This window comes from Cryptomeria japonica, chromosome 5 (genome assembly GCF_030272615.1).
Source record: "Cryptomeria japonica chromosome 5, Sugi_1.0, whole genome shotgun sequence".
NCBI classification, from domain to species: Eukaryota; Viridiplantae; Streptophyta; class Pinopsida; order Cupressales; family Cupressaceae; genus Cryptomeria; species Cryptomeria japonica.
The window spans coordinates 279417383-279429879 of NC_081409.1; the positions used below are offsets into that span (position 1 = coordinate 279417383).

The 12497-nt window shown below is 35.7% G+C and overlaps 1 protein-coding gene across 2 annotated transcripts in view; it reads right to left on the reverse strand.

Annotated features, from left to right (window-relative positions):
• LOC131039601 (uncharacterized) overlaps positions 1-12497 on the reverse strand; it is a 114669-nt gene that overhangs the window by 64034 nt on the left and 38138 nt on the right. For both annotated transcript variants that reach the window (XM_057972393.2, XM_057972394.2), the window contains exons 3-5: positions 5719-5789; positions 5510-5612; positions 5244-5294 (exon numbers count right to left, since the gene is read on the reverse strand). In XM_057972393.2, the coding sequence (XP_057828376.2) occupies positions 5244-5294; positions 5510-5612; positions 5719-5789 (225 nt within the window). The remainder of the gene's footprint in view (positions 1-5243; positions 5295-5509; positions 5613-5718; positions 5790-12497) is intronic.

Here is a 12497-nt window from a genome sequence, read left to right on the forward strand (position 1 = left end):
ATCAGGAACAACTTGTTGCTGGACTGGTTCTTTATTTGGTTCTTCACAAATTGGAGGAGGAATTTCCATCTCAATTTGAAGATTGTTTGCCACTGGAGCTTTGTTCCTATCTATGGATGAGCCAACTTCTTCAACCAAAGAAGTGTTGGTAGAGGAAGATGCATTGTTTGTTTAATGCTTCTTGTGTATAATCTCCTCATTTAAAGTCCTCTTTCTTCTTGGCCTTAGTGAACTCTCTATTGTATCCTTCATTTTCCTAGAATTTCCACTTTCTGGTTTCTCAGCATTGTGAGTCACTTCATCCACATCGGAAGAACAGGAATCCATGCTTCCTATTAAATCACAAGTGAAGGCAATATTCTTCACCTTCAGTTTGTGAGTCTGTTGATCCACCCACCACTTAGTGTATTTCATGACTGGCCTCATCAATGTATCCAAATCTGAAAGCTCAGGTTCAAACCAATTTGTTGCAGGAAAAGGTTTATCTTTTTCTTCTTCATAGCGTGGTTGGGTGTAATCTCCATCATCTTCCACTTGATCATACTCACTGATATCCTAGACCAAATTCTCTTTCTTGTTTCATACTCATCGACCACATTGGCCTAGAAATTCCAAGATATACTCTGTGTTTATACTTCTTTTTGTTTACCATCCCAATATGGTGATGGGAATCAAATTTGGACCTTGATCGATAGAAGGAGAATGGCTACCATTACATTTCCACATCTGCCTTATCAACTGCTAGTGTTGATGGACATGATCCTAACATCTTTCCAATGAAAAGGGGAAAAGAAATTCTAGCCTTTTTCTTGCCTCTTAGGATTTTATCATGTGTTCAACTATCTGATGACTTCTAGCAGTATCATCTTATGTGTAGGATATCTTGGAAATTTGTATGGGCATCCTGTAAATTGGACCCTCAGGTATGTGAATTTAAGGAATTGAATATACCAAGATCCAAACTTGCCTATCAAATCCTTGGCCTCCTGTGTCAATCATTGATAAGTGCCTCCTTGAAATATACTGGTGATGTACATTAGGAATGCATCATTGACTCTTTTAAAATGGGATTTCTCTTGTATATGCAATTGCAAATAGCAATCATATGCTTTAAATTGACCATCCTTGTTTCCCACAACGCCTTTGCAAATCATTCCCTTATATCTATAACATCTTGTCAGCATGTAAATGATGTAGGAACTCATGTAAAAATGACTTTGTGTGCTCCATGTTTCTCAGCTGCTCATTTATGCTATTATTGATTATTTTTGCCCAATTTATCATCTTGACACCCGAAGTGACCTCCTTGAATCGAGAGGCTTGAGGGCTTCCCATGACTCTATTTAGCAATAGTATGTGGTCTCCATACTCTTCTTTAAAATCAGTCCGAAAAAGTTTCTTAGGCATTTTGGTATGATGAGCCCTTAGCTTTTGCAACCATTGCTTGTTGATTATTTCAGCACAGGAGTCAGGTTTCAAAAATTCTTAAGGTCTCCTCTTTGGTCTTGTATATGGTGGAATGGCAATCTAGAATGATGAATGCTTCTTTGATGGCCATTTCTCCAAGGTAGGTCAGCACTCTGCCATCAAATGCTACAACTTGTCTCTCCTGGATGTTGTAATGTCTGGCACACTCTACCATCAGCTCGTTGCATTGCATAGCTGGAGGAAATCCAGCTGCTTGGACAATTCCATTTCTCACCATTTTGTGTGCTAAGGGTGAAGGAAAGCATTCATCGAACCCGTACATTCTTTTCTTGAAGTCATCGAGGTCCACATGGCCAAGGTTGATATCTCCAACCTTCTTCCATTTTGTCACAATCTTGGACTCCAGATGTGGTCCTTTGTTATCGAACTTCATCTGCACCTTTCTGGAAATCCCTCCTTGAGTTGACATCTACCACCTGAAAAACATGAAAAATTTCAAAGTTAAAAAAAATAGGGGATTTGATGTTTGTTTCCAGCTTCGAGTACAAAATTTGATGGAATTTCAAAGGATAATTCTGATTTAACTCATGAAATTCTAGAAATTGTAACTAAAAATCAGACTTAGTGAAATTTTGGAAATTGAAATTAAGTCTGATTATGAAATTTTGCCTCCAAATCTGCATAAAAGCGTAAAAAGCAAGATGGTCTTTGAGTAAAATTTGAGGAATCTGTAGTGAAAGTTCTCTTGCAAGTCTAGACAATTAGAAATTCTGACTAAAAGTTGTCTTTGAGTCTGAAAGGAATTGGAATTCTGAATGAAAATCTGCCTTCAATCCTTAGTAAACCTGAGAATTTTGATTAAATCCCTTAAATTGATTTAAGGAATTGCTTTCAACTTTGTCTCCAAGTGTAGAAATTAGCCTGAAATTCTCCTAGAAGTTGCCTTGTACCTGCAATTTACTTTGAAATTTGAAGTTTAGAAAAAAAATGTTTCCTAAGCTTCAACTTTCAGCCTTAAGAAGCGATTTGTGAGTGAATGAAATGCCAATACTCATGTTTATAGATAAGTCGAACTCTTGCTTTGTTTTATTTTTTGTTTTTGTGTTTAATTGGAAACGAATCTGGTCTTGTTTTGAACACCAAGTCAAACCTTCTCTTGCTTTCATAACCTCAATGGCGATTTCTTGTGCTTTCTTCTAGAACCTTCTCTTTATGGCAAACTTTATGTCTTGATTCAATTTTTTCACATTTATCAACACTTAGCCAATTTCTATCTACCTTGGGCAAACTTTCCACTTGTTTGCAGAATTTATCTTGATGTCTAGGTGGACTTGGCACTTGGTTGGGGATATTCCTCACTAGGGCAGACTTCATGCTTAGTCAAGGAATCTTCATGCCTTGGGGCGGACTTCATGGTTGAACAAGGATTTTTCCATGCCTAGGGTGGACTTTGCTTGTAATCAAACAAATGAAGTTTACCTAGATGAGTTTCTCCCTCTCCTTGCTCTTCCTCCTTTGTGCAAACTCAAGTAATAAAAATGAAAGGGGAATAGGGGGATTGTGGCCTTTTCTAACTTGATTTTAGGGTTTCTAATGTTGCCCTAATTGTTTAGAGCCACTAAGTTGGTTTAGGGATAATTGTCTTAGATGAAATTAATTTTGTATACCTTTAGGAAACGCAAATATTTATTTAATATATCTTGAAATCATTTCATAGTGATGTGAACTCTCAAGTTATTTTGTCGAGTAAATAAATTAATTTAGTTAACAGTGAATGGATTAAATTAGATTGAATTCGAAATTAAATTGTAATATAATTTTATTTCGAAAATTGCTTTTTAAGAAAAATTTGAACATTAACCTAGAACTGGAAGGTTTTGCATTTTAGTTTGTTTTAATTTAGTTGAGCATTATTCTTTGGAAGTATAAACTCTTGTTATATCTAATAATTAAATTGAAAGTTAGAATAATTAATTATAGAAAAAAATTAGTAAAAAATTGTTATTTATTGATTAGTTGGACTTAATTGTTTTATTTATCATTGACTTAATTCGTTAAATGTTTTGAAGTTTAAATGTAATGTAGCTTAGTTAGAATTTAGTTAGTTATAGGTGTTAGGTTGTACCTTGAAAGCTCGACCACTTCACTACCACCTAGGCTAGAGGGAATGTTACCTTGAGGAGGTCCTCCCTTGAGGTATCTTGCATAGAGATGTCAAACTCTAATTAAGTTACCCTCAATGTTGTAGGGTGTGTGGAATGGGTTCCGCAACACTCCTCTTATTCTTTCCCTTGCCTCATGTGCTATACTTGTGATGTTGCACATGCAACATCAACATGTATGCACGTCGTTCTATCATGTAGAGGGTGATGAAAGTTAGTTATTTAGTGTTTTGTTTAAAAAAATTGTCGGTTCGTATTTTCATGTCAAACTGCAAATGTGAGTATTGCATAGCAGATTCGCCAAGTGCTCATTAGAAAAAAAACTGTTGAGTAACTTGCCACTCACAGAAACAAGTTCCAGCGAGTTCGATCACTAAACTTGCCACAAGTTCACCAAGTTCGGCCGAATTTCATCCTTGAAGTTCGAAATTTGCCAAACATCATAAAAATTAAAAAAAATCGTTGAAATTCGCCGAACTTCAAAAAAAAAATTTTTTTTTTTTTTTGGCCTTCTTCTGTTAATGTTTTTTAAACACATATTTTCTTTGATTAAAACCCATTAACCCGTTCTTTCTTCAGGATATTTATGTCTGTTAGAACCCTCAATTAGGATGAGAAAAAAAATGCTGAAGATGATAATTGATTACCCAATCAGTGAGGTATTCCAATATTTGGTGATTCTGTTATTCTCATAAGATGAGATAAAGATGTTACTTACAATAAACCTTATTAGCAATTCATATTGAACCATCCCCCATATGAAAGATTGGTTGTTTTATAGAATATATCTGGTATATTTATACATATGGTGAACTTAATTCGAATTTTATACATTTCGAATTTTTCCCTCATCGAACTTCATTTGAATTTCAAAGTTGTCGAACTTCGAATTCGAATTCGAACCTGGTGACTTAGCTGGCAAGTACTCAATAAGTCCGACAATCATACTGGTTGGGATGCAAGTTAGAGGCTGAAAAAACATTGTCTTTTGCTCTATTGAAGCCTATACACCATTGATACTTCCTCACATAGCATTTGAAGCATTGCTTGAGAAAAATTTTAAGCAAGTTTAGAGCAGATTTTGCTGAGTTTTAAGTTCCCAAGTTTTGAGACTTGAAAAAATATGCTAAGTAAGGTTATAAACATTGTGTTTGTAATAGAGCATTTCCTTTTTTTCTAAGTATATGAATATAAAAATAATATCAGTTCTGTAAGTGTGAAGTCACTTCTGTCATTTTCAAAAGTTGGCTTCATGAGTTCCTGTTGCGGCAAAAACTAAATTTCATGTGCTAACACAAATTAGAACATCGCATCGTTAACATATGAGAAAAAGTAAATTGATAGCTCACATAGAGTTTGATGATTTCTCAAGCTGCATTAATGTTGTTTGAAAATATGAAACCAAAAATACTTGCACTCATCCTCATGGTATCAACGCCATGTAGGCTTATTGCAAAAAAAATATATCAAACATATCTAAGATATCTCCTTTCCTCATCCACAGTGACATCTTTAACCATTTCTGGAGTTTTAACAATGTACATTTTTAAAAGAATTATCCATAAATTGTACTGAGCACACATTTTCTTGAATTTTGGAGGGAAATGGAGAGAAAGGCAAAGCAATTTGAACAAAAAAAAACTTGTATCTTACCTGTAATAAAAACAGTGGAAGCTGCACGAGCAAGTAAAATGCCAACCAGACCTATAATAAATATTTTCAAAAAGTGAGTTATGTCAAAAATGTTTCCCAGAATGCATCATCTATAGGGTGGGTATATAGGTGCAAAAATATGACTTGTTGCACTATTCACATAGACTACATTAAGTAGTGAGCATATAGAAAATCTCCATACACGTTCAAAAGTACCTTTATGAATAGTTAGAGCATTCTTTTTAAATCTCTATAAAACAGCGTACCTGTTCCAGCTCCAAGTTCTAGTGCAACCACATTATTGAAATAAGAAGAGGTGTGTATGAAGTGTATAATAAAATCAGCTAAAATCAATGATGCTCTCCATATCTGTAAAATGTCATTAAAACCATTATTGTGAATCTACCCATAGATGTGAATAAAAAGATTAACTAAGAAGAAATATCTTAAGTTCTGAACATCACCTAAGCCTTACCTGCAATCCCACGCTTGGGATAACAGTAATTATATGATGATGGATTAAGATTGAATCATGCGCATGTCTAACTGCATGAAACCCACATTTAAGATAATTATTTCATCATCCAATTTGCAATGTTTATCAAAAATGCGAGTCCAATTTGTGATGATTAATGGAATTTGAAAAATACATCCATCATCTACACATAATAATAATGTTTGTATTCATTACACTTTATCATCCAAAAACTTTAAAGAGGGAAGAAATATGGCAGAATGGATATATAATGTCCAAATTTCAAGTTGTTAGAAAAATAGATCTGTCCAGGAATATGCACGGGTGGCTCTCAAGCAATTGAATAAGAAGATTAAAGATAACAACTACAAAGTCTACACTCCTCATACATGAGCTACTGCAAAATTTTGTCCACGCGGATTATCAGAAGATGTCAAAACTGAACTTAACATGCAAGGAAAGAAGCATTTATATGCATTATATATGAAAACATGATGAGATATAACTCATTAAGCAGTAATATGTCAAAACAGTTTACAACTTTGATTTGGATCCACAAGATTCAAGGATGAGCATCATGTCCATGCTTAGGGCATACAGCATAATTTTATAAAACTGTACTAGGTACATTCACGCATCTATCAATATCTGATATAGATATGCTAATAATACACCAAGACCATTCACTCCAAAGTTTTTGCTTGTATCAGTATCATGCAAGAGCAGATGGAAATTTAAATCTCATCTATGCATGACCTAATCAAAATAAGCACGTGCTCACTTTAAGATAGAGTGAATGAAAATTCCAAAACTAAGTAAATCATTATTGCAAAATATTTCGGAACCCATATAAAGCTATAAAGAACATAGATTAAATAAAGGATCCGATTCCTGTTTAACTATTTACACTGATCAAGAAAATAAAATTTATCCACAGTGCATTGGTTCAAAGTCATTGAGGTCTACAAAAGAAACTTTTGCAGAGCCAATAATATATTCATATAAAGAAAATATAAAACAAGTATTACAGGCTAGAATAGACTACCATTTATGAATCGTGATACTGCCGAGCCCATTCCCATGGCTTGTGGTAAGGCCAACTCATGTTTTATAGTTTTAAATATAATAACATATTGAGATTCAATATTTTCATTGTTCAATGCAATCTATTTAGTATTAGGTAGTTTAAAGTTACAACAAATATTTCTTATAAATTTGTTTCTAACTAATCTTTCAAGTACTATATTATATTGCACCATCATCCCCCCACCATCCCTAGATTTAGACCCTTGGTCCCCCTGTCCCTGAATTCCAAAACTCACATGGAATTATGAAGTATAGTGAAGTATTGGGAGGAGGTTAAACTAGAACTTAATCAGTAGTATTCTTTACCACACATTGCATGTGCACTTGGATTGAAGATATAAACAACAACCTTGTATTCTTCCAATACTTGGTCAAGTTTTTTCCTACTGAAAGAGGTGTACCATTAGTTTCTTCCATAATAACGTCTTTCTTAAATTTAGGTCTAACAATCAAGAGCACAAATTTATTTCTAGAACTCACCAACTTCATGCATTGATTAGCATTGATAAGTGAAACTGTTGTCAACTAGATTTGCACCTTGCTGAGCTTAGAGTTCAACAATCTATTGAAACATGGAAACACTCCTGGGCCTGCGGGTTGCCCAAAACTTGGACTGAATCTCCAGAGAATGCTGGTTCTTCTTGGAACTATCACCTAAACTACTTGCTTGTTGGGAAAAGGGAAGAGAAATTGCATAAAATGAAACCTACAACTAATGGTGATGCACCAAATTAGTTTTCAGACCTATACATTTTGTTTGATGCACACAATTGATCAATACACAAGCTAATCCCTACACAACTCAGGTTTAACATACTCACACATTAGCACTTCATAGGAAAGTTAGAGTTTTTTTCAGTCCTATAAGGGAAAATCAAACTTTCCATAACTAGAAAGTTGTCCAAACTTATGACATAACCTACAACTTGTATAAGACATGCTTATCTCTGCATAAGGTGTTGAAGGAATGAGACATACTTAAAAGGATTTGCATGAAATCACAAGAAATACATCAATCATTCATTGTTACATGCAAAGAAACAGATTAAAGAAGGTAAATACTTGCTTTATTAATCAAAAAGGTGCCTACAAGAACCGTACATATCTAAATATGAGTTACAATACACAATAGGCAAGAAAGAACCTGTTTCAGGTTACAATACAAGCCTAGAGAAGCAAGAACTAACTTAAAAATGAAGCATAAGGTTGAGCTTTATAGCTACAACAAAGGAACATGTGCTAAGAAATAAATGACAAGAAAGACGTGTTACATTGATTTTGCTTGGTCAATCCTCCTTGAAAGTCCAAGTTGTTTGTTGCTATTTTTTAGCCTTCAAATCAGCTCCAAAAAGTGGTTTTTATGAAGAAAAGTCCTTCCCAATTGTTACCCTATTGATTAGGCTCTTTAATCAACTCCTAGATGCTTGGGAAAGGCCTTGGAAGTGGTCAAAACTGCCCTCTAAATTTCCTCAACTGTTTGAAGAAGTTTTCAACCTCCTCCTAGATGCTCTCAACCACTTGAAAAAGTCTTCAAACTGTCCTAGATTCTCCCCTCATGTTACCAACCTGCTCTTTATTCCAACCGTAGCAACTTCCTTCCATGTTTATAGGACATGTGAGAAAACAATCCTTAAATTTTAGGACTCAAAACATGACATACTTAGGACCCTTAGGAAAGTTAGGAAAAATGACAAAAATAAAATGGAATCAGGCCCATTTTAGCATAAAATACAAAAATGGGTAACATTCTTGGCGATCTTTACTAATGTTTTGCCTGCTAAAACACAAAAGACCAGCTGCCTTTATGCATCCATTGGGCTACAAAATCAAAAGGCCTTGAAATAATCACTCTAAGGTCAAAAAAAGGGGGGGAAGGGGAATTTTGTTCTTCTGCTTTCTCTAGCTTCTGTGCAAAACATGGCTTTAAATGTCAACTTACTACACCTTACACCCCTCAGTAAAACAGTGTTGTTGAACGAAGAAACTGCACAATAATTGAGATCGATCGTTCTATGATGGAGCATCAGAATGTTCCAAATAAGTATCAGGCAAAAGCAGTTAAAACTGTTGTCTATCTTTTGTACCAGTCTCCCACTAAGGTTGTTAAGAAGAAGAATCCAGAGGAAGCCCGGTCTGGCAGGAAGCCCAAAATCAATCACCTGAAAGTATTTGGCTCTTTTGTGTATGTTTGGATCCTAGATGCCAAGCACACAAAGTTGGATTCTAAGAGTCAAAAACTCATGTTCACCAAGTACAATGATAACCACAAAGCTTACCAACTGATTGATCTAGACACCGATCGTCTCATATTCAGTCAGGAAGTTGTTTTTGATTAAAAACGAGGGCCCTTTCAGCTCTCTTCTCCTATTTTGAGCCCTAAAGATCAGCCTCTGAAGGCTAGCAATTTGGGTGTCCATCTGTCGTTAGGTTCACTTGATAGGAGGGATACAGTTGTTCCAAGCTCTACACCTATCCCTTCTCCTATAGGGTCTCCCAAACAGGCAATTGCACCACCCGACTTTCCTTAGGAGCATCTTGAGCAGCATCCCGATGACTTTAATATTGACATTCTTGGTGATGTTGATCCACCTGTTTTAGATGTTGGTACTTCTACTCTCCAGCCTAAGTGGTGGACCAAGACTATTAGTGATCTTCATGATGATAAGCTCATTGAGGGTAAATCATCTAGAAAAAAGAGCAAACAACAGTATACAGTTAATTTTCCTCTCATGGCCAACATTGACAACATTTATGAGCCTCAAGCATATTGCAAAGGCTAAAGGTATACTTGAGTGGGAACAGGCTATGGAAGCTAAAGATCATAGCCTTCTGAAGAACAACACTTAGGTTCTCTCTGATCTTCCACCTAGGAAGAAGCCCATTAGCTGCAAATGGGTATATAAAGTTAAGTATAGGCTGATGGAACCCTTGTTAAGTTCAAGGCACAGTTAGTTGCTCGGGGGTTCTCACAGAAAGAGGGCATAGACTACGAGGAGACTTTTGCTCCTATAGCCAAAATGAGTACAATTCGACTTGTCCTTGCCATGTCAGCCCAGTTTGGTTGGAAAGTCCATCAAATGGACATCAAGAGTGCATTTCTCAATGGTGAGTTGCAAGAAGTCTACATCATGCAGCCTCCAAGATTCAAAGTTGCTGGTAAAGAACACCAGGTCTACAGAGTGGTGAAAGCACTCTATGGCCTAAAACAGGCTCCTCGAGCTTGGTATATACAAATTGATAAGTACCTCAGCGATCAAGGCTTTCAGAGGAGTCCTTCTGATTCCAATTTGTATGTCAAAACTACTAGTGATGACATTATTTTGCTTGTCATCTATGTTGATGATCTGATTATCACTAGTAGCTCAGCACTTTTGATCAAGCAGATCAAACAGAGTTTGTGCCAGTCCTTTGACATGACAGACTTGGGACTTTTGCATTACTATTTAAGTGTTGAGGTTTAGCAAACCGATGGTAGCATCTTCATCTCTCAAAGTATGCCAAGAGTCTACTTGATAAGTTTCGGATGCAAGACTACAAACCTACTTCTACACCTATGGAGAAAGGGTTGAGGTTGTCAGCCAAATCAGATTCAGCTGTGTTGGATGAATCCTTGTTCAGGTAACTAGTAGGCAGTCTCATCTATCTCACTACCACTAGACCTAACCTGAGTTATGATGTGAGTTACCTCTCTCGTTTATGACTCTAAACACTGGGTTGCAGCGAAGCGTGTGTTGAGATATGTGAAGGGCACTTCTGACTTTGGCATTTTGTATGGCAGAAGCAAAGATCCTAGACTCATTCGTTTCACACACTCAAATTGAGCAAGTTCTATTGATGACCAGAAGTCTACATTTGGGTATGTCTTCAGTCTGGGAACACGTGCAGTCACATGGACCAGCAAAAAGCAGTAGACAGTAGGTCTTTCCCCGACCGAAGCTGAATTTTGGGGAACTATTAAAGTAGCTTGTGAGGCAATTTGGCTTCAAAGGATGCTTTCTGACATGCAAATGTCTTAAGAAGGGCCTTCACTCCTCTACTATGACAATCAAGGGGTGCTCAAACTTGCCAAAAATCCAATCTTCCATGAAAGAACCAGGCATGTTGAGCTTCATTGTCATTTCATCAGACAGCTTGTTGAAGACAAATCAGTTCAGTTGCAATATATTCCAATAGAGGAACAGACAACAAACATCCTCACCAAGTCTCTAAGCTCGGACAAGTTTGTAAAATTTAGGGGGCACCTTGGTGTAGTTGACAGATTGACCATTAAGGGAGGGTATTAGAATAATATTATTATATCTTATTTAATGGTCAATAATGTATTTTACTTGTAATACTAGCTCAATTAGATTGTTTCTAATTTTGACGATTGTTTCGTTAAGAAACATCATGCTTGTAATTGCTATATGAACTCTCGTCCATATGTAAATTAAAACAAGCAATTACTATTAATTTCAATTCTTTGATTTATGTGTCAATTTTGCTTCAAATTTGCATGCATATATGTAGGCTTCTCTTAGTGTAGTGCTATGGAGGGAATCCATGTCAATTTAGACATATGGACTCAAGCCTAACCTATATTTGCAAGATATTTTTTGTTTAGTTCTATGGACATTCATCTTGGAAGTTAAAGTATGAAATGTATTTGTATTCTCTTGAATACATTAGTCACAACCTTCATGAGTTGGAGAACTTTACAGTTTCCAATATGATAATAAGTTTTCAAGGCTTATCCAAAACCATTCCCAGCATCTACGTAAGTAGTATAATCCTCGTGGATGATGTCACAATTACTCCACGACTTTTTCAAAGACAAGGAAACTCTCAAAAGGGCAAAAGTGATCTTTTTGTAATCCAAAAATGAGTTGATGATTTAGTGGGATTATATCAGATTAGACCAATCCTCTATAACATCAACATCTACCTTGCCTTCAAATGTAGGAATATCTAAATTAAAATGTACATTGTACAATGTTGGCCTCCAAATGGCTTTTGGATCAATGAAAACGAAGGGTTTGAACGGGTTGAAACATATTGTAGCAAAGTGATCTCTTATCCCAACTTCTCCCATGTGTAGTGTTTCTCTAAGCCATCTCTTGGTCACAACAAAGAATCCCATATTATCTTTCAAAACATTGCTATGTCGATGTCAACATAAATTTTCTCACCATCTACCGAAGTCATGAAAAGTGACCAGGAAGGTAAGAAAAATAGTTGCACGTTTTAATACCAAGCTATCTATAATCTAACTTCATATGAGTGGGCATAATAAATGCAATAACAGATTCAAATCATGGATCATACACCTAAGAGTAACCAAAGGGGCAACACGCTAAACATTGAGTGAGTGATAGAGTTCAACCACAACAATACCAAGAGTACTAAATCAAAAGGAATGTGAGACAAATAGAACCACATGCTAGAATTGCCAGGAAAGGTTATATTATGAATGTTATGTTTAATGATCCAAGAGATCAGATGTATCAACCAAAAGACGCTCCTATTTGGCCAACTATTTTATGAATAACTACAGTTAATATTAAATTAATGTACAAGAGAAGGCTAAGAGACAAATTAGCAATTAAATGACACACGACTGCTTGCATTCCACTAATTCATATTTTCTATTTTTTGTTGATTTCTAAAAATACCATTAAACATGTGTGCTTAACAAGGTTGACACTGTCAAAGTT